This window comes from Equus caballus, chromosome 3 (genome assembly GCF_041296265.1).
Source record: "Equus caballus isolate H_3958 breed thoroughbred chromosome 3, TB-T2T, whole genome shotgun sequence".
Taxonomy (NCBI): Eukaryota; Metazoa; Chordata; class Mammalia; order Perissodactyla; family Equidae; genus Equus; species Equus caballus.
In genome coordinates, this window is record NC_091686.1 from 42,955,687 (window position 1) to 42,981,394 (window position 25,708).

The 25,708-nt window shown below is 42.1% G+C and overlaps 1 protein-coding gene across 2 annotated transcripts in view; it reads right to left on the reverse strand.

Annotated features, from left to right (window-relative positions):
- NFKB1 (nuclear factor kappa B subunit 1) overlaps nucleotides 1–25,708 on the reverse strand; it is a 113,598-nt gene that overhangs the window by 40,128 nt on the left and 47,762 nt on the right. For both annotated transcript variants that reach the window (XM_070263348.1, XM_023637633.2), the window contains exon 6: nucleotides 6,663–6,811. In XM_070263348.1, coding sequence (XP_070119449.1) covers nucleotides 6,663–6,811 — 149 coding nt within the window. The remainder of the gene's footprint in view (nucleotides 1–6,662; nucleotides 6,812–25,708) is intronic.

The window sequence follows — 25,708 nt, forward strand, 5'->3', positions numbered from 1 at the left end:
TCAATGAACCCCAAAACACAAGAAGCATGGAGAAACCTACGCTAAAGCTCATTATAATCAAATTGCTTAGAATTAGTAATGAAGAGAAAAACTGAAAAGCTGATAGAGAAAAAAATGACACACCTTGTGGTGAGGAATGAAAATAGGAATGACAGGAGACTTCCTGCTGGAAACGAGGCACGCCAGGAGACCCTCGGGCAGCAGCTTTCAGGGTGTGGAAAAACTGTCAACCTAGAATTCTAGACTCTTCAAAAAATGTCTTTGAAAAACAAAAATGAAATAAAGAGTTTCAAGATGTTCAACAACTGAAAGAACTGATCAGCAGCAGACCAGCAGTGCAAGAAAAACTAAAGGAAGGGCTTCAGGTAGAAGAAAATGACACCAGGCGGAAACCTTGACGTACGTACGACACCGAATGAAAAGAGCCCTATGGGGTAAATAGAACTATGGGGTAAATATAAACACTTGTTTCCTTATTTAAAATTTCTTTAAAAAATAATTGACCGTTTAAAGCAAAAACATAAGACAATATCTTTGGGATGTGTAACATACATAGATGTAAAATACATGACACAAGAGCATGAAGGCCGAGAGAAAGGAAATGAAAGTATACTGTCCACATGCTATACGTGGAGAGGTATGATGTCACTTAAAAGTAGGCTAGGATGGGTCTGGCTGGTGGTGCAGCTGTTAAGTTCGCACATTCTGCTTCTTGGTGGCCCGGGGTTCACCGGTTCGGATCCCGGGTGCAGACATGGCACCACTTGGCACGCCATGCTGTAGTAGGTGTCCCACATATAAAGTAGAGGAAGATGGGCACGATGTCAGCTCAGGGCCAGTCTTCCTCAGCAAAAAGAGGAGGACTGGCAGTAGTTAGCTCAGGGCTAATCTTCCTCAAAAAAAACCAAAAGTAGGCTAGGATAAGTTAAAGACGTATGGTATAAATCTTAAAACAACTGCTAAAAAATTAAACACCCAATTAAAAGGCAAGAAGTGTCAGATGGAAAAAAGTACGATAACTATATGCAGTGCATGTTTACTTTGAATATAAAGACATGAATAGGTTAAAACTAAGAGGAGGAAAAAAAATGTTCCAAGCTAACATTAATCAAAAGAAAGCTGAAATGGCTCTATTAGCATCAGTCATGGTAGATTTTAGATCAAAGAATATTACTAGGGATAAAAGAGGGTCACTTCCTAATGATAAAGGGGTCAGTTCATTAGGAAGACATAGGAATCCTAAATGCTGACGTATCTAATCAAAGAGCTTCATAATACAAGAAGCAAAATGTTACAGAACTGTAAGGAGAAACAGACGTATCTGTAAACACAGTCAGAGGTTACATTTAATATAATATATTAAATTGTCAATAATTGATAGGACAAGTAAAGAGAAAAGAAGTAAGGCTGTGGCAGACTTGAACAAGACTATCAAACAGCTTGGCCTAACTCACATTCCCAGAGCATTCACTCACCCTGATCGGGTGAATCATTCTTCTTAAGGGCACAAGGAACATTTACTAACGTTCTGAGCCATAAAATAAGTCTCAATAAATTTAAAAGGATTCAAATCATACCAAATATTCTCTTACCACAATGGAACTAAATCAGACATCAATAACTGAAAGATATCTAGGTAGGAGTGTATTTAAATGAAGATTGGACGTGTAATAATTCATTGTTGAAGCTGAGTGATAGGTACAATGGGGGCTCATTATGCTATTCTACTTTTGCACATGCTTGAAAATTTCTATAATAAAATGTAAAAAAATGAGAGCAGACATTATTATTAGCACATGCAACAGAAAAAACTGAGGATCATAAATGTTAATACATGAGAATGCAAAATGGTACAGCCACCAGGGAAAACAATTTAGCAGTTTCTTAACAAAATAAACGTACACTTAACATACATTGCCACAATTTCATTCTCAATATTTACCCAAGCCCAAGAGAAATGAAAACTTATGTTCACACAAAAAGTGGCTTTGCCATCAACACCTGGAAACAAACCAAATGTTCTTCAACAGGTGGATGGATAAACAAACTGTGAGATATCGATACAATGCATACTGCTTGGTAATTTAAAGGAATAAACTGCTGATACACACAACAAGCTGGAGGAAGCTCAGATGCATTAGGTTAAGTGAAAGAAGGATTCCATTTGTAAGTCATTCTGGAAAAGGCAAAACTTTAGGGATAGAAAAGAGAGCTGGGGCCGGTCCTGGAGGTGGAGAGCTGCCTCCGCAGGGCACACAGGGATGTGGGGGGACAGAACTATGTGTGCCTTGATTGTAGGGCTTATATGGGTATCTGACAAAATTCTTAGAACTGTATGCTTTAAAGGGTGAATATTACAGTATTTAAATTACACTTCAATAAAACCCGACAAAAATTATAAAAAGGTTATCACAGATAACAATAGGACTGGGACTACAATCCTGTTTCTTACTCAAAATGCCATTTTCTTCCATACCGGTGATTTTCAAAGTGTCGTCTTTTGACCAGCACTATCAGCATTACCTAAGAACTTATTAAAATGCTAACTGTTGGGCCATATCCCAAAACCATTGAATCAGAAACTCTAAGGCTGGGACTTAGCAATCTGTATTTTATCAAATCCTTTAGGTGATTCTGATGCATCCTAAAGTTTGGGAACCAGTGCCCCACACTGTGCGAGACCAAGAGATCAGAATCAGGGATGTAAATTGGTACAGCCATTATGGAAAAACAGTATCGAGGTTCCTCAAAAAAATTAAAATTAGAACTACCATATGATCCAACAATTCCACTTCTGGGTATTTATCCAAAGAAAACAAAAACTAATTCAAAAAGATATATGCAACACACCTATGTTCATTGCATCAATATTTACAATCGCCAAGATATGGAAGCAACTTAATTGTCCATTGATGGATGAATGGATAAAGAAATTGTGGTATATATACACAGTGGAATATTATTCAGCCATGAAAAAGAATGAAATCTTATCATTTGTGACAACATGGATGGATGTCAAGGGTATTATGCTAAGTGAAATAAGTCAGAGAAAGATAAAAACAGTGTGATCTCTCTTATATGCGGAATCTAAAAAAACCCGAAAAACCAAAAAATAAAAAACCAAGCTCATAGATACAGAGAACAGATTGGTGGTTGCCATAGATGGGCAGTAAGGGGTGGGAGAAATGGGTGAATTGGTTTTTTTTCTTTTTCCAGTTTAAATACATTGAAAGAAAAAAAGAACTGAACTTTCTCCCTGCTGAAAACTGCGTGATTATATCAAGGACTCTTCCTAGAAAGAAACTGAACTTGAATGAAAAAATAAATAAATCATTTTCTTACTAAAAAAAAAAGAATCTCTGGGAGTAGGGCCTGGTGTCAATATTTTTGTAACATGACCAAAGATGACTTCAATGAGCAGCCAGGTTTGAAATCCTCTGCCCTGTCCAGCTGTTTCCATCGGCACCATCTGGGAACCTGCTGCCCGCGGGCAGCTCCAAGTGCCCGCAGCCATGGGCTGGGATTCCAAAGTGGCCCCCCATCCAGCCTGCCTTCCTCTCAGGGCTCCACACTGACTTCACGCTGGCTGAGGTGTGAAAGCAACCCCTGAGTCACAGTGAACACTCTAATTTGGAAGTTGGATACTTATCTCAGTCCGTACTTTGTCCACTTGAACCACATGAAATTTCCAATAATCAAGTGTTTTTGAATCCCCAGAAACAGCCATTTAACACGATCTGCACCAGCTCTTTGAGGGAGACCTGTATCTCTGCTGTGTTTTTGTACTGACATATATACTTCTAGTGCTTACCAACTGGTATATGCTGTAAATATTACCTTACGCAAAAAAAAAAAGACAGACAGACTTGAGATCTCTCTAAATCAGGGCTGCAGGGCCAGCCGAGGGGTGGCGATTACTGGAGAGGAGGGGCTGGCAGCCAAGTCAGGGAGCAGAGAGCGTCCACTGAAGGAAGACTTCAGAGAACTCAAATGCTGCTGAAACAAACACGCACATTGAGGGCTGAAAATAAAATACCAAACTACGCTTACTTTTAGGAGGATAGGCACTAAGAATAAGAAATAGAAAGACAAAATTAGAGCTAACTAAAAAAAATTAAAAAGGCCAATCCCCCAAGTTAAAGCAATCAAATCTACAATCATTACTTAGTTATCCAAAACATGAATATTCTAATACAGATAAAATACCTTTGAAAATAGAAACTAAATTTTATCGAGAACCCCAAAGAAAGGGAATTCCTTTGGTTTTGATCATTTAAAGGTTATGTATCTTCTCAGCATCCATTTTTATATGTCTCTTTTGATGTGGAGGATCGGTGCTCTGCTGGTGAGTCCATGTACTCAGGCTAAGCTGTATTATTGAAAACAGGTTATCTTGGTTCCATTTCTAGTATTGACAAGTCTAAAGAATAACTCTGGCTATCTTCCTAAATTTCTCTATGTGCTATTCTTACCTGCAAGTTAGAACTAAATAATAATAATTGATGACATACCATAAACACACATGTGGCAAGTCTGCTCATGCTATTTCATAATATTAGCTAACGTTAGTTCAGCCTAGAATTTTGGAAATGCAGAGGGCCTGGAGATAAATTCTGTAGCCCAACACTCATATTTTAATAGGGAAAGAAGTCCTCAAGAAGTTATGCCAATTTCCCCCAGTCCTACCGTTTGACAATGACAGAACTAGAAACAGAATTGTGGTTTCCACTCTACTAGCATGATATCCTTTCTACTAAAACACAACAGGTTCTGACATTGGAAACTTAAAAAAAAAAATAAGAAAGACGAATCATGAAGGAAACACTGTCTTTTGGAAAACACTGTAAGCAAAAGTTTCTCAGTTAAAAATCAAACTACAAAAACAGTGATGTTTTATAAACACTCTGAACAGGAAAGCCTACTGTGTCTATTGTAACTCTGGATGGCATCCTCTTGATTAAGTTTCTCAGTGAAACAATCATAGAGGGTTAGAAAATCCCACAGAACTATGAGCAGACATCTTGATGATCAAATTGAGGAGCTTAGATGCTCAAAATGTTTGCTGAATGAATGAATGAATGAATAAGTAAATTAAGGAGTTTTTCCAACTACTGAACCCCACATTCCAGCACTACAAGAAAGTAAAGGATTTTCTCACTTTCCTTGGAAACAAGGAATTTACTTCTCCTCCTGCTATAGGTCCCAAATTAAATAACCATTAGTTCCTCCTAAAATCTGGAAAGATTACTAGTCAAACCACAGAAACACCAAATTACAGACAACATGCTGGAAGTTTCATAAAAACAAGTATTATTAGCAGGGAGCTCCATCTATAATTTCCTCTAAAGGATATGATTATCACACAGACTAAACAGGACCAAAGAGAAGAAACACTTCACCCTGACAGCAGTCTATTGGAGCGAATCTGCAGAAACGCCAAGCGATCACTCAGTCTGAAGCTCTGAGCGTGACCCTGCATTTCAGCTCTGACAGGCGGGCAGGGACTGGAAGGGCATTCCGAAACGGAGAAGAACCAGCTGCGACAGCCCACAGGAAGCAGGCCAGTCTTTCAAGAGCACGTGGAAACAAGTTCATATAAAGCACAGCTGAATTTTTCAAATCATTTTAAGCTCTTCCTCCAATCTAGAGTCTTTTTTTTTTTCATAACATCAAAAGAATCAGATTTTAGTGACTTAAAAGAAAGCTGTCTCTCTAGGTTTTTCACACTTGAATATTTTCACAGTCAAACAGAAATACCTAAGAACATGAAAGCTCAACCTCCCCAATAACAACCAACTTGAAACCTGATCGGAATTCAAAGCCTGTAATACCAGCATCAGCTTAATTACAGTTGATGTAAACAATTCCTTTCTTTTGAGTAAATAGTCCATATTAACTGAGATTTTATCACAAACTATTTAAAGCAGTATTAGGAAACCCTGAAAGACATTCTTAAAAATTAAACAAAATTCATTAAAAATTTCTTACTTGTTTTGGACTGAATCTATTTTTATAATACTTCATTTAAAATTGCTTGTTTTATCTGTCTGACCAACCCTTAAATGAATACGTCACTCTGTATTTACATTTCAAGTCTAGTGAATGCCAAAACCAGTTTGCATTGCTTGGCTTCTTCTCTGCGCGCCCTCTCCAAGCAGCACAGAACTGGAACAATGCTTATCTACGCACTTCACACTCAGAATGCTCACACTGTAAATCCAGAATCAACAGTTTCTTAAAGGAATCAACAAGAGTATAAAACCGTCCACAAAGTGTTGATTTCTGCTACAGCTGGTTTCTTCTAATGTGTCTTCATCTTTATTTCCAGAAGGAAAATAGTGCTAAAAGTGGCACAAATGCCTCACAGGTCAATTCACCATGTAATTTATCATCCAAACTGGGCCATTTTTGAGAGTGAAAGGGGGTGTGGGGTGCTATAAATAATGAGGCAGGACCACAGGTGCAAACTGGGCTGTCTCAGGGAAATCCAGAAATGTAGGCACCTTACTTCTCGGAGTCTAAGTGAGAGGGCAAATTTTCACTTTTAGACGCTTTTGAGGGTCTCGGAAAGCCCCCAATGAAAAGGGCCTGTTCAGTCAAAGTCCTCGGGTGGCACGTTCTACCAGCTCCTACCTTCCATGGGACAGCACACCATCACTTACCCGACCACCATGTCCTTGGGTCCAGCAGTCACCGTGCAGATCCCGTCCTCACAGTGTTTTCCCACTAAACTGTGTGCATGCAGGTGGGTGTGTTTTCCATTTGTGACCAACTGAACAATAACCTTTGCAGGTCCCACGTAGTTGCAGATCTATAAGAAGCACATTTCAAAAGTTAGTACAGCTGATGATGCTGCAACACAGAAAAATGCTTATGACAAGCCAGTAAGTATAAAAAGTACGATACAAAATTAGGCATACCCGTACATGTGTGACCACAGCTCTGTCTTTAAAAATATGTGATGAACAAATGATGGGAGGGAAATAAAATGCTAGCGGTGGTTGTTCCATGTGTGAAAGGCCTGCGGCAGGAAGCAGACCATTTTTAATACAGTCTGCATTGTTAAAGTTGAAAGAGCACATCTGTAGCCATGAAGCATCCCCTTCCTACTAATCAAGAACACACACTCATCTGCACTCTCATCACAATTTTCAGTCTTCAAAGCTGGAAAAAAGGGCCCGCCCTGTGGCCGAGTGGTTAAACCGCCACATCTCCACTTCTGCGGTCTGGGGTTCACGGGTTTGGATCCTGGGCATGGACCTATTCCACTCATTAGCCATGCTGTGGAGGCATCCCACATACAAAGTAGAAGACGACTGGCAGGATGTTAGCTCAGGGCTGATCTTCCTCAAGCAAAAAAAAAAAAAAGAGGGGTCTTGGCAATGGATGTAGGCTCAGGGTGAATCTTCCTCACAAAAAGAAAAAAAATAGCTGGACAAAAGATCTGAGAGAAAGGAATTGGGATTGATGGATCATGGAAATCAAGGGAAGGGGAAAGGTGAGCAGAAGCAGGGCATCCTAAGTCTCTGCCTTGAGAGCAGGCAGAGAATGCATCTTGCAAGGACCTGGCTCTGAAGGTCAGCCATGGACACCGAGCCCACGGACATGGCCTGTGGCGATCTGTCAGGATCCTTGAGCCTTTGGCCGCACTCTGCTATGAGCTTTGATAACTGAGTTACATATGCCCAGGTCATAGTAAGTTTCTTCAGTTCAAATATATGTACTCTCTAAGTGCAAATTCTTAGATTTGACACGTGTTTTGCTCTGTTTTATAAAATCAGATTTTTCCATTTATGGAATTTATCTTTTTTATTGTTATACCTTTAAAATGATGACATCATCAATAAAGAGGAAATAGCATGGAGATGATGACATTTTAAGTACAGAGAGCTTGGACACCCTTTCTCTTCTAGTTGGTCCTCCAGCCCCTATAGTAGATCACAGATTCCTTCCTTAAGAAAGCCCCAACACTAACATCATACTAACAGAAAAGACCAATGGCCATATTTTTACCTTCCCGAATCCTACAAATCAGAATCCTGTGAAAAACTCAGCCAGACTGTTGGAAATGCACTCTCTCTTCTCAAACAGTGACCAGCCATCCTGCTCTGCCTGGGCTGAGGGGTTCTCGGGCTGCAGAACTTCCAGAGCTGACACTGGCAAGAGCTGGTCACCCTGTCTCCTCAGCTCGCACTGTCTCTTTTTGAGGACGTGAATCCAGTATCTCCCAACTCCACAATCATCAGAAATACTTATCTGCGCAAGCAGCCCTTAACTCAGAAGGAAAAGAGAGCAGACAGGAATCCCACCTAGCCATGGATCCTTGATGGAAGTCTTCCTGATATAGGGAAGAACTAGGGAAGAACTTCCACTTGCCAATAAAATTTCTTGGAAATGGACAGAACCCCTTTCAGTCAGTCAACTTTGACCATAAATCATCAAATGGACTCATATTCCATTGAGGTAGGGTTTTGTTAGGATTTTTTTGGTATGCATTTTTTCTCAATCCAATCTCTCATTGCAAGAGTTGAGGTGAAGTTGATCAGAGCTGGGATCACTCCCCGGAGGAGAGTTTCCCCAGTGGGCAAAGGACAGACTCCCTTCTAATGGAGTGCGGCTCCACGGGAAACCTCAGGGTCTCTCTACCTGAAGCTTGGCTCAGAGCTGCTGCAAAGGTTTGCTTCCCAGCCGTTAACAGCCCTTCCCAAGGAGCAAGGTCCCTCCCGGAGCAGCCTCCAGGCCCTGAAAAGTGAGCTGATCCCAAAGAGCATTTAGAACTAAATCAGGCTTTGACCACCTCAAAGTACAAATAAATAACTTCTTAAACAGGTATAGCACTTAAAAAAGCCCCCTGGGCATAAAACTAATTGTGATCTTAGTGCTTTCCCTTTTCTAACAGGCAGAAAGCCTTTGCCCATGAGGGCAGGACAGGGAATGAAAGGTTCTGGGTTTGCTCCAAAGTTGGCGGTCACCCTTCTACACTCCCTGGATTGTTGACACCAGTTCCGCGCCTTGGCGTTGACATCTCAAATCAGTCTTTGTTATGATGGCATATTCCACAGGGGGGACTTCAGCAGTAAATGGACAGTGGAAGAGCACTAAACAGACCATGTCATTTCACTTTTAGGCACACAGAGCACAGGAATGCAAGAGTGTGGGGCACGACTAAATGCTTCACTTGGGTGAAGTCAGGTAGGCATTCCACTTCAGCAGGACAACGGAAGGAATCTGGCGGTTAAAGCCCAATGGCTTTGGAAACTGGACCCTTCAATGTCACCACCATGAAGGAATCAGTCATTGGCACTGAAGAAAAGAGGTGGGCGGTGTCCTCAAAGAGTACACACATCTTTCTTTTGCTATTACTTCATGGTCCAAGGGCGGCGAGAATGAGGAACCGGGGAGTCTCTGAGGTAAAGAACTTGAAAAATTTGTCAGTGACTAACGTGCTGTGTGATCCATTTGAAAGAGCTCCATCAGCGTGGCGTCATCTGGTTTTACACAGACCACAGGGCAGCAACAGGGAGGTCCCTGGGTTTTGTGGACTTTCCAAAATACTGACTGAGAGAAGAAAGCTGAAGTGTGGGGACAGGAAAAACACCACTTTCAGGTTATAGGGCAAATGAAGACAAAGGAATTCTAACTTAGGGGAGGGCACATTTCACAAAATGCCATGGTGACCGAGAGCTATTTGCAACTGATTTAGACATTTATCTGTTCTATGGAGAATTTGATTATTTTTACTCAGCCTCCCTTTTACTTCTTTGAACAGTGGTTCCCTTGAAAATTCAGGTTATAGGAAACAACTATATCTGCCAGAAAGTTTGGGTTATTTTTGAAAGAGTCTGAACATAGGAGGTTCTTAATAAACACGAATGGCTTAAACACAGGGAAAGCTTTCAATTAAAGCCAAGAAGACAAAGGTGACAATTTGGGTCATCAGTTACAAGCGACACTGTAAGAGCATGTATTTGAGTGGCAGACTAGCTGGGTTCCACCATTTACTAGCTGTGTGACCCTGGGCAGAGCGTAGTTCCTCATCTGTCAAATGGAGATAGTAACAGGACCTCACAGGTTTGTTGGGAGGATTAAATATATTAACACGTGTAAAGTCTTTAGAAGCCTGCCCAGTAAATAACAGAGTACACAAGTGTCAACTATTATCTTACTTATTGCTGTAATGTACTCCTCTACCTAGAGATCTCTGAATAACACAACTACCCTGAGAAGATGTTTGAAAAATCCTGTCTAAATGGAGGTGGCTGAAATAAATGACCAATTCAGGCCACTTCTATTCCCAGGGTAAGTCTTTTTTCCAGAGTGCCATATTTTATTGGGCTTTGTTAATTTCCTGGTAATAACTACATTTTTAGAGTAACAGCTGTCATTCTTGGGGGTGCTCAGGATTTCTTGGCTTCTTTGGTGAAATTAAGCCTTTCTTCTAGGAGCTTTATGACTCAATACCCACTGAGGACCACAAGCTAGATCTGCTTTTTGAGTAAGAAATAGAAACCAAGGGTCTCAGATAATACCAAACTTAGTCAAATCACCTCCTTCTATTTAAAACAACTCCGTCGTGCTCTGGCAAAGTACATGCTGGTTCTTTAAAGGAAGAACTGATTAAGGGAAGCAGTCTAGAATTTTCTGGGAATCAGAATTTGAAATGTCCAGTTTACTTGCTGAGTAAATTTGACCAAATCACTCTGGCAGAATGCAGCATCAACATGAATGTGAGACATGACACAAGAAGTAGTTCTTTTCTGCTTAGTTTTTCTCATGAAGTGATGAGGACGATGATGATAATTGAAAAATCTGCAATTTTCAAACAGAAATCTGTCCTGACTTTGTTTGTGTACCTAACTTTGTCCTCTACCCCTGAAGGAGCAGAGCAGCGGGGTTACACCCAAGCTCTGAAGCCAGCCTGCTGGGCTCAAGCACTCTGTGGCCTCGTATTAGTTGAGTCAACAGGCAAAGGTGCTTAGCATCTCTGCACATGAGCTTCTCCATCTTTAAAACAAAAGTAATAATACACTTGATTTCATAGCATTATTTTTAAGGATTAAATGAGTGAATAACAGGGCTTGGCACTTCGTGCAATTAGCAATCTCCAATACAAACCGTCTCTGCTACCCAGGCTATTCCCTCACTGACGACCAAAATGCACCCATTTATTCGGTGAGTATTTTCCAGGCCCCGTCTACGTTCCATGCACTGCAGGCAGTCAGGGAGCAAAGGGACCCACAGTAAGTGCAAAACAGACAGAAATTCTGTTGTTATGGGATTTAAAGAGTGGGACTGAGAAGACTAATCAGAGAATCGCACAAACAAATGTAAACACCTAACTGTGAAGTGCTTACAAAGGACATATAATAGGGATGTGACCTGGTCAGGAGTCAGAGAAAGCTTCCTGAGGAAGAAATGGGGGCCGAGCTCCAAAAGAAGTGTAGGATGCAGCAAGGGAAGGGATGGGGAGGAGAGAGGGGTGAGGAAAGCATTCCTGAGAGGCAAAACAGCAAAACCAGGCTCAGGCGGGAGTCCCAGGCATGACCTCTCTCAGTCAGACTCATTCGCATTTCTCAGGTTTTCCTCAAATCGATCCTGCCACCTGGGAGCGTCCCTTCCTTCTCTTCCTGATCTAGAACCACCCATTCTTCAAGGTTAAGACCTGAATCTGAATCTCCCATAACACTCTCCTTACCACTTTAGCCCACAGAACTCCACTACTGTCCCTTTTTTGGGGAATCTGATTGGAGTGGGGCAGGAAAACGATAGGCAACTTATCCCAACAGGAAGATGATGAAACCAACTGTCAACAAAAGGGTTATCATTCCACTTCTCTTGCTTGTTAGATTCCCAGAGCACATGCATCTACACTTCCTAACCTACTGTTTTAACGGAAGGGAAGGGAACACATTAACTCAGCCAATCTTCCCATCAGCCTTGTGGGATCAGTAGCAGTGCTCATCCCACAGCGGGGAGAACTGAGGCACACAGAGATGAAATAACTGCAATCGTTCATGTAACTGGGGTAACAGGGCAGCCCTTTGAACTCGAGTATGTCCACCTCCAAAGTCCTTTTACATTTTCCATGACACCGGCTATCACTTGGCTCCATCACTTTTTCTTTTGTATATGTCCAGTTTGCCCAGTTTTATAGCTCTCCTTTGCCCAGCACAGTGTTGGCACGTGACAGTTATTCCTGAAAAACCTGTCTGTCCGGTTTTGTTGGTGTGCGTTGTGAGAAAGGACGTCTCAGAGATAGTCACGAGGTGGCAGGAGTGCCCTTGTCCTCTTGCAAGGTCCATTCATAAAAAACAAATCATGCCACAGACATTGTTAATTATGCACTGACTCTTCTCTGTTAGGTTACAAGTCAGATCATAAAATGAAGGATAAGGAAGCGGGGGGGGAGGGGAGGGTCACAGAGAAGAACACTGTTTTCATAATACATATTTTCTCAGTGGTGAAAAATAGTCAGGTTTTGTGGTTCTTCATTCCACATTATTTGGTGAGTACCCAGGAAGTACTCAATGAGATAGTCTAGAGCCGTGTCTCACGCACTCTCTGGCACACGGCAGGAAGATATGGGTGAAGTTAGTTTTCCTTTCTTTCAAGGCAGGGGATTTCAAGTTGATCCAACCGGGGATCAAATCCCAGCTCTTTCTTCTTCCAGCTCTGTGGCCTTACACGTGTTAGATAACTTCTCTGAGCCTCACATTCCACATCTACAGAATGGGCCATCTCAGAGGGTGGTTGTAAGGACGACACAGTGCCTGGCACATGGCAGGTACCATGGAAGCATCATTTTCTTTCCTTCTTTTTTATTTATAAAGGTCCTGTTTTCCCCCAGGGCCTCCCAACGACCCTGTGAGGTGGACAGGGTTGGCACTATCACCCCATTTAGCAGATAAGAAAACAAAGTCCAGACAGATTAACAAATGACATAACCCAAGGTCAGACAGCCACGACACAGAGGACCTTGGAATCTGTCCTGAGTCTTCTGAATGTGAGTGCAGGGTTCTCAGTAAGGAGGGTGACATGCAAACACCCTCTCTGACCCATGCACTGTTGAAGACACGGCTGTTTTCCAGCAGTGCTCCTGGATCTGTGCTGACTCACATTCTTTCCCCTCGTTTAGTGTCCGACCTGTTTGGTCAACAGCACATATGGGTTGGATGTTAGGCAGGGACTGGAAGGGCAAACCGCACCACTGAATAAACAAAACGGGCTAAGAGGGTCTCATCAACTATGCAGAGAAGAGTTGGGTAAAACCTCTGTCTACCTGGAACTCTGCTTTGAAAGTCTGAGTTTTCTCTCATACTTTGAACTAGACTTTCTTTTTTGTTTTATTTTAATTCTCAGTTTCATTCCATTAAATTTAGCTGCTTATAACTCACGCTTCCTTCATAAAATCAAGTTACACACTATTGCTAACTCCAAGAATCACTGAGGACTTGCACCTCAACAGGCGCATTACCTCCTAATGAATTACAAATGAACCCTTCCTTTAGCACGGCCCAATCAGCCCTGGCTGCCCAAGAACGAGGGGGCCGTTTGTAATTTGTAACTTACGGATGAATTGTGTTACAAGTGCTCATTTATAACCCAATTCTTCAGAATTTAGGTTTATTCTTAGATAGAAAATAAAGTTTAGAATAGTGGTATCCTGGTACTATTTCTTTCCTACATCTCTTACCCTTCTTTCTGCACTAGGTGGCTTCTCAAATTCTTTTTGAGATATCTAGTCAGACCTTCAAAAGATACCCCAAATCCGACCACTGCTCACCACCTCCACTGCTCTTCTCCTTTCAGCCGCCAGGACCTGTCCCCGGAGTTTTGCTCCTGACGATGCTTCCTGTGCCCGCCCCCCGTCCTCACGGCCTGTCCTCTGAGTGATCCTGTTCAAGTCACATCATGTTAAGTCTCCCCACTCCTCTGCTCAAAGTCCTCCCAGAGTGAAAGCTGTTGAAGCTGAATGATTCTTACGACGGGACTAATCATATTATTCTGAGTATATATGATTAAAATTTTCCATGATAAGAAGTTAAAAAATAAAAACAAAACCCAAACCCTCCAAAGCCTTTCCATGTGAAAGGCCAAAGTCTTCCCAACAGCACATGAGGCCTGGGTGATGTGACCTCTGTTTCCTCCTTGATCTTGTTTCTTGCAACCCCCTGAAGCCACGTCAGGCTCCTTGCTGTTCCTGGCCTTGCTGGCTCACTCTCAGCTGAGAGCCTCTGCACCTGCTGCGTCCTGGGCCTGAACACTCCTTCCCTGGATATGTGCATGTTCTCTTCCCTCCCCGCAGGCTCTGCAGAAAGGCCATTCGCTCAGGGAGGCTCTCCTGGACTGCCCTCCCCTACCTAGACTCCACCACTCCCACCCCTGCACTCCTTGCTGCTTCCCCTGCACTGATTACCACTTACTATACGACACTCTGTACTTATGTGGATGACGGCCTATCCCCCACCGTAGAATGGTGAGAGGCTCTGCATGAGTGGGGACGCTGACTTCCTCCCTGCTGTACCTCCAGTGCCTGCAATAACGTTTGTCATATTGTGGGCATTCAATAATTAATTATTTAGTGAATGCTTGATTAAATAATTAAGACAATTAAAATGTTATCTATGGACGGCAATTTATTAAAATATAAAGAGTCGTGTTAGGTAGGGGGTGGAAATTAAGTAGCTATATCCTTTCTTTGTTATTTTGTCTTTTCAACAAAAAAGTGGCTGGATCCTAATGTAGCCAACTCCATGGGCTATTTAAATGAGAATGTGATTACTACACACGGAGCAGAACATTCGCCTAAGCTGGTGGGGGGTTCTGGGTGGGGCCCTGGACCTGCAGTGCAGTAAGAGGAATCGAACTGCTGAGGCTAGGGTTCCCAGTGGCTGTGGGAAAGTAAAGGAAGCCCTGCCCTCGGAGACCAAGGCGGCAGCTCTGCTGTTCAGGTCTGGACACCTCCTTGTCCTCCCTCTTCCCACTCTCACTGCTGTTGCCCCGCTGCACTGAAGAGTCTTAGCGCGGCTCAAACATTTTCTCTACTTCTTGCCTTATTATCACCCTCAGGGATCCAGAATTCACCTTTCTGGGCCACCCCAATTTCACAGTCTCTTCCTCCTCAAATGAGAGGGCCCTTCTTTGATGTTCGCTCTGGTGACTGACAGGAATAACCGCCCACAGGACCTTACCATGACGCAGCGCAGGCCACCCCTCCAAGACCTCCAACCCCTGGGCTCCCTTCAACAAAGAGCAAGGCTCCTCCCAGTACTAGCCGTGTGTCCTGGGCAAGTGAGGCAGACTTTCGGACTTGCTATCCCCTCTGTAAAACGTGAATACAAATACACAATCTCTGAATTTTCACGAGTATTAAAGGAGAGAACTTAAAGTGTCTTGTACTTGATAGACAGCAGGTATAAAAGAAATGACGGTGATTCCCCTTTTGTCTCTTCAAGCCTTAAAGAGACATCTGCAGTGGAGATCTCCTCTGACTTTCACGAAAAGGTGGAAACTATTGCATGCGAGGCTCTTCACCTTTCTTCTTATTGTCACCCAGGCTCAAAACATCCCTATTATGAGAAAGTTCAAGCCTTATAAGGAACACTTTCACATTCCCTGATGGGCCTAACACTTCCCATAGTTAATCTCGGCTTTAAATTTGGGGCCATAAATCTATTTGTATTTCTCTTGGCTGGGACTATGGGTTTGGTAGAAGCACTGTTAAGAAAAATGATGACATGCACAGCAAAGGAAACCATCAACAGAATGAAAAGACAACCTAACAATTGGGAGAAGATATTTGCAAACCATATATCTGATAAGGGGTTAATATTCAAAATGTATAAAGAACTCATACATCTCAACAACAAAAAAACAAACAACCCAATTCAAAAATGGGCAAAAGATCTGAACAGACATTTTTCCGAAGAAGACGGCCAACAGGCACATGTAGAGATGTTCAACACCATTAATTATTAGGGAAGTGCAAATCAAAACTACAATGAGATATCACCTCATGTCCATCAGAATGACTGTAATTAACAAGACAAGAAATAACACATGTTGGAGACGATGTGGACAAAAGGGAACCCTCATACACTGCTGGTGGGAATGCAAACTGGTACAGCCACTATGGAAAACAGTATGGAGAGTCCTCAAAAAATTAAGAATAGAGCTATCATACAATTCAGCTATTCCACTACTGGGTATTTATCCAAAGAATGTGAAAACATGAATGCATAAAGATATATCCACCCCTCTGCTCATTGTGGCATTATTCACAATAGCCAAGACTTGGATACAACCTAACTCTCCATCAAGGGATGAATGGATAAAGAAGATGTGATATACATACACAATGGAATACTACTTAGCCAGAAAAGATGAAACCTTGCCTTTTGCGAAAACATGGAGGGACCTTGATGGTATTATGCTAAGTGAAGTAAGTGAGAGGGAGAAAGTCAAATACCGTATGATCTCACTCATAAATAGAAGATAAAAAAACAACAACAGCAGCAAACAAACACACACACACATAGATACAGAGATTAGATTGGTGGTTACCAGAGGGGAAGGGGGAGGGAGGAGGGCAAAAGGGGTGACTGGGCACATATGTATGGTGATGGGTGGCAGCTAGTCTTTGGGTGGTGAACATGATGTAATCTATGCAGAAACTGAAATATAGTGATGTACACCTGAAATTTATATAATGTTATAAATGAATGTTACCTCAATTAAAAAAAAAGAAAAATGGTGATGGATGGAAACTAGACTTTTGGTAGTAAACATGATGTAATGTATACAGAAGTGAAATTATAATGATGTACACCTGAAATCTATCTAATGTTAGAAACCAATGTTACCTCATTAAAAAAAATAAGAAAAAAAAAACCCCAAAACATCCCTATTACTTCACATATCCTCCCCTAATTCAGAGAAATGTCAGTTTGTTCCCTTTTCTAGCACTAACAACTCTGTTTTTGCCCATAATGCACACTTATTCCAGACCTTGAATTTCCCTCCTCCTCTCACTCTAAAGGACCCGTCCTCTTAGTCCACACAACATGTACACTCTTCTCCCTTATTCTAAAAAGTCCCTTTCCTGACAATGATGGTGACAATTGTAAAGTTAGCATTTATTGAAACCTATGGGCGAGGCACTACACCAAGAAATACAGACATACAGAGCCATTTTTTAATTTGGTCTTCTTTATAATCCAATGAGAAAGGTTCTTAAAAGGTGCCCACACCTGCTTGAGTGCCATTCTCTTTTTCCTTACAAGTATGCAAGAAAAGTTCTAATGACCAATGCTGAAATACCTACTGAACCTGTAGCCTTTGCAAATTAACTACTTCCCCTATCCCTCGAATGAAAAGTGCTTAAAGGTCATGACTGACGCCATGTTTCCAAACCCACTAGCCATTTATTCTTCTTCATCCTACTTAACCTCTCTGAAGCCTGGATGTGTTACCATTCTCTCCTTGAGACTCTCCCCTCCCACTTCGTTGGACACTTCTGCTATGAGACTTCTTTCTCCCCAAAGAGAAGTTTCGCCAGAGATTGGTCCTTGGGCCCATTTCTAGTCTTTACCATGACCATTCCCTTGACACTCTTATCTAGTTTCCTGGACTTAATTATCTACTCCATGCAGAAGACTCAATTTAAATCTCATGTGCTTACCTTCCTATTAAGCATCTGTTAGATTTCCAGCTGCTTGCAGGGCATCTTCCTGTCCAGAACATCTTTATAACTCAATGTGCCCACGACTGAACTAATCGCTTCCTTCTGCAACCTCTCCACCTCTTGTTCACAGGAACCACCATCTTCTAGCAACTGCATCAAAACCTTCCCACCATCCTGGATTCCTCTATTGTCTTCTACATTTAATCAGCTGCCAAATTCCGGCCAGGGTGGCACCCCCAAATCTCTGGCGGTGGTCCCTTTTCTCTGTTCTCCTTAGCTGATCTATCTCAGCCTGAACTCTGAGTTTAACTCAGGAAGAAATGGTGCATTCTTCCATCTGGTGTTCCTGTGCCGTTCCCTCCCAGTATCCCTTAACAGACTGATCTTCCTAAAGCACAATACTGATGACACCATATCCTTCCTACAGTAAAACTAAATAATCTACTCATTTTGTACAAAATCCAGTCTACATTCTTGAGCCTTGCCAGCTCTGGCCCCATGGCACCTCTCTGGCCGTGGGTCACCCTTCCCTTGCATGTACTCTTCACTCCAGCACAATGAGTCCCTACCCCTGTTCAACCTCAGAGTTCAATTTTTCAGCCTTTGCTGCTGGTTTTCTGCTTGTGTTGTTTTCTCTGGTTAGAGCTACACTTTCAAATTTCTACCTTTCCCTCAAGATCCAGCCCCAAATGCAATCTCTGCCTCGAAGTCTTCTGTGACCACCTCACCTAGCTGGCTCTTAGGAGTCGATCGTTGCCTGAGAGCCATTAGGTCATTCATTCTTGAATTTAAAAAATACCTTATTCTGGGGCTGGCCCGGTGGCACAGTGGTTAAGTTCCCACATTCCGCTTCGGCAGCCCAGGGTTCGCCGGTTTGGATCCTGGGTGTGGACCTACACACCGCTTATCAAGCCATGCTGTGGTAGGCGTCCCACATATAAAGCAGAGGAAGATGGACATGACTGTTAGCTCAAGGCCAGTTTTCCCCAGCAAAAAGAGGAGAATTGGCAGCAGACGTTAGCTCAGGACTAATCTTCCTCAAAAAAAAAAAGTTTTATTCAGCAATTCCTACATGGCAGCTACAGGTGCTGGTTATATAGTGGTGAATAAAATATTATTATTTACTATTATATATACAATATTTCCCCAACGCCTGGCACAGAATCAGTATCTATTTAATCAATATTTGTTAAAGAACTAATAACAATGAATCATTGGCTCCAGGCTACACTGAGGAGGGAGGGAGCAGCAAAGTGGCTAGCACTTGCAGGCAGCACTGGGAAAGGATGCCGACAGCAGGGCGCACCAGGCCATCCTGCCTTAACATCTGTTGAAGGGTTACCGCCAGGTGACAGGATCGTCTTGCTAACATAACTATGTGGGTTTACCCTGAGGAGTTTCTGAAAAGTCCCAGCAAAAGGTGAGTGCATGAAGCCAATTAACTTGTGAATTTCTACTAACTCACAGGATTGACATCGCAGTTAATTAGGAAGACTGAATCCTGGCACTATTTTTATTTCTAACAGGATTATTTTTCGAAGCACTTGTACTCCCTTAGGTTTTTCCATTGAGAAAAAGAGCTCATTTACAGACAGACTAGCTGTAGAGATGCTAAAACATCTTTAATTTTTTTTTTTTTTTTAAGATTTTTATTTTTTCCTTTTTCTCCCCAAAGCCCCCCGGTACATAGTTGTGTATTCTTCGTTGTGGGTTCTTCTAGTTGTGGCATGTGGGACGCTGCCTCAGCGTGGTCTGATGAGCAGTGCCATGTCCGCGCCCAGGATTCAAACTAACGAAACACTGGGCCGCCTGCTGCGGAGTGCACGAACTTAACCACTCAGCCACGGGGCCAGCCCCAAAACATCTTTAATTTTTATAAATTCAATTCTGAGGGAGAATTTAACTCTGATATACAATTTCCCAGTCGTGCTGGGGCTTGGCTGTGGTCATAGGATGGGTAGAAAAGCATCATTAAGGGTTAGTAACAGGTCAAACAAGTGAGACTGGGAGGGGAGAAGCGCCATCCTGGCCGCTGGTCCCGTGTGACTGGGACAGGCGATCCCACATCCATCATCCAGCTGAATTCCACCAGGGCAGCTGTACCACGAGGGCTGCCCCAGCCGCATCTCAGGGACACCCCTTCAACCTCCCGCCTGAAAACAGTCCTCACTTCACAGCCTCAGTTTACGCTTCCAAGTTCTGGAAAACATCCCAAGAGTGCAAAATCAGGAAACCTTCACCTATCTAAAGTTATAATTTATTTTCAAATATGATGCCAGGTCTGAAGACAACAACAGGGATGACAGCACAGTTCATACAGTTTGAATAAATTGTGCTTAATATAAATGCCTCAAAATCTTAATTTTGTGGGAGAACGTACTCCTGAAGTCTGCAGGTTTCCAGAGGAAAACATTGGGGTTAGTGTCCAGTGCTCCACGGAGTGGCCGGGGCACCAGCCTCTAGCCGCTTCTACAGCCTCATGTGGGGCACCTAGCCTCTGCAGGCTTCTGGATTTGTCCTCCAGAGAATCACAACGTCCAGTACATCTTCCAGCTCTAAAATTCTATGATTCCTAGTTATACGTACAGGACACACAGGACGACACCCAAAGATCACATTTTCAAACGGAAAAAAAAAGTTTAAAATCATAGAATTTCTGAGTTGGAAGGAACCTAGTAGGTAAACTTAATTCTATAATTGTGAACATTTTAAATACACTTCACCACAATTACAAACTGAGAAAACATACAATCAACAAGCACATTACCTGTTGCAATGGAGCCTCTGATAGCATGGAAAATCGGAATTCAGAGACAAAGAAAAACCTTTATGTTAGGCAAAGATTTCAACTTTTGTCATTAAAACTAAATTTGAGTACCCAAAGTGTTTATTTCCAGTAAATCCAAGGAGGCCTCTGCCCTGGGTAGTTAAGTCCTGATAATAAAGAACTGTCTTTTGGGGGGATATGTCAGAAATGGTTCAATTACACCAGTGGGCGGAAAAAACAGACAAGCAAAAGAAAGAATGAGAAATTTTAATCTACAAAGTTTTCTTTTTTAATGCTTACAAATTACATAAAAATAATTAGAAGGATTAGCTCACACGTAAGGTATGATTGAAGTATGTCCAAAATAAAAATTTTAGGTTTCTGATTTATTTATTCTCTGAAAATAGAAATTATTCATATAAGTTTTAAAAATTCTTTTTAAGTACTTTTAAAGTCTCCCAACACATTGCTTTTGACCCAAACTTAATTTGAGATAATAAGGAATGTTTTCTGTCTCTGTGACCCTCACACTCATTTGGGATTGAATGTCGCTGACCTCTCGTCTTAAAGGCACACAGTCACCCTCAGGACATATTTCTCTCGCTTAGAAGGGTATCCTGCCACCTTCACTGAAATCCACTGGGTAGAGAAATAATTAAATAATTTGGCTCTTAATGACTGGAAGTACTCAGAGATATTTTATGTAGAATTTAATTTGCACTATATAAATACAGCTGCCTGTACAAGAATTCGGACCACTTTGGGAAGAAAACAATAAACTGGTCCTTTCTTCAGAAGGAAAGTACATAAGATAAAGTATTTCAACTATTCTTTTGTGATTTCCTGTGGAAAATCCCTACTAAATTAGGAGAATTACAAGTGAGTAGAATTGGGAATTGTCTTTGTCTGATTTCTTGTTGCCACTTTATTGGTTAATTTACATCCCAGACACCGGGAGGGCAAGAAAGAAAACTTGGTCCAAGTGTCAGACTGAGGAGAACCAACATATGACACTGTGACGTGAGCTACAGGAGGAAGGGAGACCACCACATTCCAAGGAGCTCTGGGGTGACACCAGCCAGGAAGCTGGGAAGACGGCAGTCCCTAAATCTGCAGAAGGACTGCACTGGGCACCTTTGTAGTGTTCAGCCTGGATAAACAGATTAAAATACAAATATATGAAATAAACACACATTTTGATGCTTGGATGAAATGTTCCGCAAGCTATTAATTTCTATTATTTTTAGAGATTTGCCAGAAAATCTTAACTGACCTATAATCAAATCTTGATTTTCCTTTATTATGAAGTTACAATTTATTAAGTAAAAACTCTTTGTAAAGGCATTATAAAAAAAAAAGGAATTTTACTGATTGTAAAGAATCTTAGCACAAGTTAGCTGCCCTGCCCTGCAGTCTTCCAGTTCATTCTGAACCAGTCCAGGAATGACAACCTCCACCCCGAGGCTGGACATTCCACCCTCAGGCAGCTCTGACTCTCCCTGACACTGAAGCCTCTCTCTCCTGGGGCTCTCACCCTTTGCTCTTTATTTCATCCTACTGTGACAGACAGGACACATCTTGTCCTTCTTTCCCATGACAGCCACTCAAATATTTGAAGACAATCAAATTCTCCAGGCTGTAAGTATTATCAGCCTCAATGACTCCTCTCCTTCTGAGGAAGGTTTGACTTCTGTCACCACTCTGCTCTGAATACACTTAAGTTGGTTTCTATTTCTCTACAAATGTGGTGCCCAGAAGTGTACACAGTATTCCTGGTGTGGCCTTTCAACGCAGAACTGGAGAAAGATCCTCACTTCCTCGGTCTTATATACCACACTTCTATTAATGCAGCCTAATGTGCAATCACTTATTTGGCCGTCACATCACACTGTTGGCTCATGTTGAGTACGTTATTAACTAAAACTTATAGATCTCTTTCCATTCTTATCTCTCCCACCAAATTGTGGTAATTTGTTTTCTGGATGCATTCATCTCTTTTAAACAACACTGCTGAGGAATTTAGCCCTTTGCCCCAGCTTTTCAAAATTAATTTGAACTCAAATTATTTGTTATCTATCACTTCATGTCACTGTCAATTTGATAAGGCCACTGATAAATACATTTGAAGTGGCTGGGGAAAGATCCCTGGGGCTGGAAATGCCTTGAGCATTTGGTCACAAATAGAGGGCACTGGGACTTTCTAGTTAGGAGGTGATCTCAAGGAAGGGTGCATTTCCCCTGGCCCTCCTCAACACACACACACACCCTTTGAAGAGGCATTCCTCCAGCAAATCCTAGGTAAGGCCCACAGCATCAGCCCATAGGTATCTGTTTCTCGGCTGGGCCATGTAACCCTAGGGGTAAGGATGATCACCTTCGTGGGTGTGACCACAGAGCTCAGCACTGTGCCTGGCATGTGTGCACACTAGATAAACACATGCTATGTGATGTGAGGGAGGGAGGAAGGCCAGGAAGGCTCTGAAACCTACAAATGAAACATTCTAGGTTTAGATGGATTCAGGTTTCTGAACTAACAACCTAGAATACAATTTAAATCAAGGCTCTGACTGATCGCTTTTGTGTCTACATTCCTATTTTAAAAAGTAAGGAAACAACTTGACTTTATAATGACTTCTAAAGAATCTAGTTAATCTCATGTAAACGAAAGATTGATAAATATTGATAGTCGAAAAATAAAATTAAATCAGTAAGAATGGGAAATCCCTAAAACTGAATACAAACAAAAATTTTGACTAACTATATATATCCCAATAGTACCATAACTACATAGAAGGAAAAAAATTTAGTCCAAGAAACTTTTGAACACATTACTCTGACTGAATACCCTCCCTTGAATAAGTATATTTGAAGGTCAAAAGAACTGCAAATAATTTTGAGCTGTATTTAGGAAGTTTGCAACTAGCGTTGAAACAGGTATAGCAATTCTGAAGCTGTTCTGTACGCACCATGGGGCTGAGCAAAGTGAGTAAGGGTGCTGCTACCATTGGCAACCCGGGTTTCGTTACTGGAGAAAGGCAACACGCAGGGAAGAGGGAGGGAAAGGAAGAGGCCTGCGTGTTGGACTGGAACTACAGGTGTCAGGGCAAACTCAAGGTGCTTTTTAAAAATCAAATTTCTAGCTCTTTTGAAAGAGTCTAGAAGAAATTTCTCCAACAAAAGGAACCAGGGCTTCTTGGAGAGGTGGATAATTCCAGGACTGGAGCAGGGAAATTATAGGGTGAGCCTGGAGTCTTTTCAGAAATGAAGAAGTGTTCAGAATCAAGTGGGGATGTGTTAAAAGGACACAGGAGTTAGCATGAAAGATTCCCACTGGCCAAGACTCGGACAATGTAAGCATCAAAATAAATTAGGACAGGAATGGCTTATCATATCCTGAATAACAAAATAATCCACGAGTACACACTGCTGCTAAAACAAGTTTTTAGGGGCCAGCCTGGCAGTGTAGTGGTTAAGTTTGTGTGCTCCACCTCAGCGGCCTCAGGTTCGCAGGTTCAGATCCCAGGCGTGGACCTAGCACCACTCATCAAGCCATGCTGTGGTGGCAGCCCACATAAAATAGAGGAAGACTGGCACAGATCTTAGCTCAGTGACAATCTTCCTCAAGCAAAAAGAGCAAGATTGGCAACACAGATGTTCGCTCAGGGCCAATCTTCCTCACCAAAGGAAAAAGAAAAAAGCTTTTAAAGGAAAGTAAAGAGAAAGCTCTTTTTTGTAACAGAAGAATTCCAACTAAAAAAAGTAAAAGGAATGACATAAACAGAAAATGACAGATTTATAATCATTAATTACTAATAGTAATTGATTCAGGAAAGAATCATCCATAGATGCTAAAACCATTGGGAAAAGATGCTGAGGATGGTGGCTTGTCCCAGGGTGGCAGCAGGGGAGGTGGTGATGCGTGATGGGATCCTGGCTAAATCGTGACGGCACCGCCAACAAGAGCACCTGATGGATTGGATGTGGGGTGTGAGAGGGAGAGAGGAGTTCAGCATAACTCCAAGGTTTCTGGCGTGAGCAACTGGAAGAACAGGACTGCCATTTTCTGAGAAGGGAAAGATATTAGGAGGAGCAGATGGATTGGGAGAATGTAAAATCCAGCTTGGGGCTGGCTCCGTGGCCGAGTGGTTAAGTTCGCGCGCTCCGCTGCGGCGGCCCAGGGTTCGGATCCTGGGCGCCGACACGGCACCGCTCGTCAGGCCACGTTGAGGCGGCGTCCCACATCCCACAACTAGAGGGACCTGCAGCTAAGATATACAACTGTGTACAGGGGGGGATTTGGGGAGATAAAGCAGAAAAAAAAAAGGCAAGATTGGCAACAGTTGTTAGCCCAGGTGCCAATCTTTAAAAAAAAAAAAAATAAATAAATAAAATAAAATTCAGTTTGGACGTGTATGTCTACCAGACATTCAAATGATACACCAACCAAGCAGCTAAGCCTGGAGCCTGGATTTCAGAGAAGTCTAGGCTGGAGAAAAGAATTTTGGAGTCATCAGCATATATATGCTACTTTAAGCCATAAGAGGGAAGAAATGGAGAAAGAGAAACTGTTCTTGGTCAAGTTTTAACTGGTTACGCATTTTTAAACTAGTTAAACAAGTTAACACTTTTCTTGTTACTTCTATTTCTAATTAGTGAGCAACAATTGAGGGCCCAAAGAATGAAAAAGAATTCAGTTTAATTCAGCATATATTTATTGTACCTCAACCAGCAGGACAATGTATAATGAAGAATAAGATACCGTGTCTGCCCTCAAGAAATAAAGTTGAGAGATGGGGAGACAGGCACGCAGGCGAGTAAGTGTGAAACATGAGGTGCAGTGAGAGAGACACGCAAAGATCTCGGGGGCTGAACGCAGGCTGGGTAAATGAGGGCAGATCACGGCCAACCTTCTGGAGGAGTGACCACACTGAAAAACAAGTCAGCAAACTAAACAGGAAACAAACCATATGACGAGGAGCTGAAAATAAAGTCAGGACAAAACCTCCCCACAATTCACAAGAAATGAAGAACATTTATAAAAAGAAAACTTCATGGCAATTAAAAGGAAACTTAGGGACAAAACACATTTTAAAAATATAAAGACTTTAGTGTAAGGGAGAAATAGTGATCAAGTAAGATTATCAAGGTAGGCTTTTCGAGCTTGTTTTTGATAGAAGAAAGCAAAGGAGACGGATTCAGAGGCTACGAAAGATGGTATGCACAGAAGCAGCAACAGGAAGCGGCCCGGGAGCTGTGGA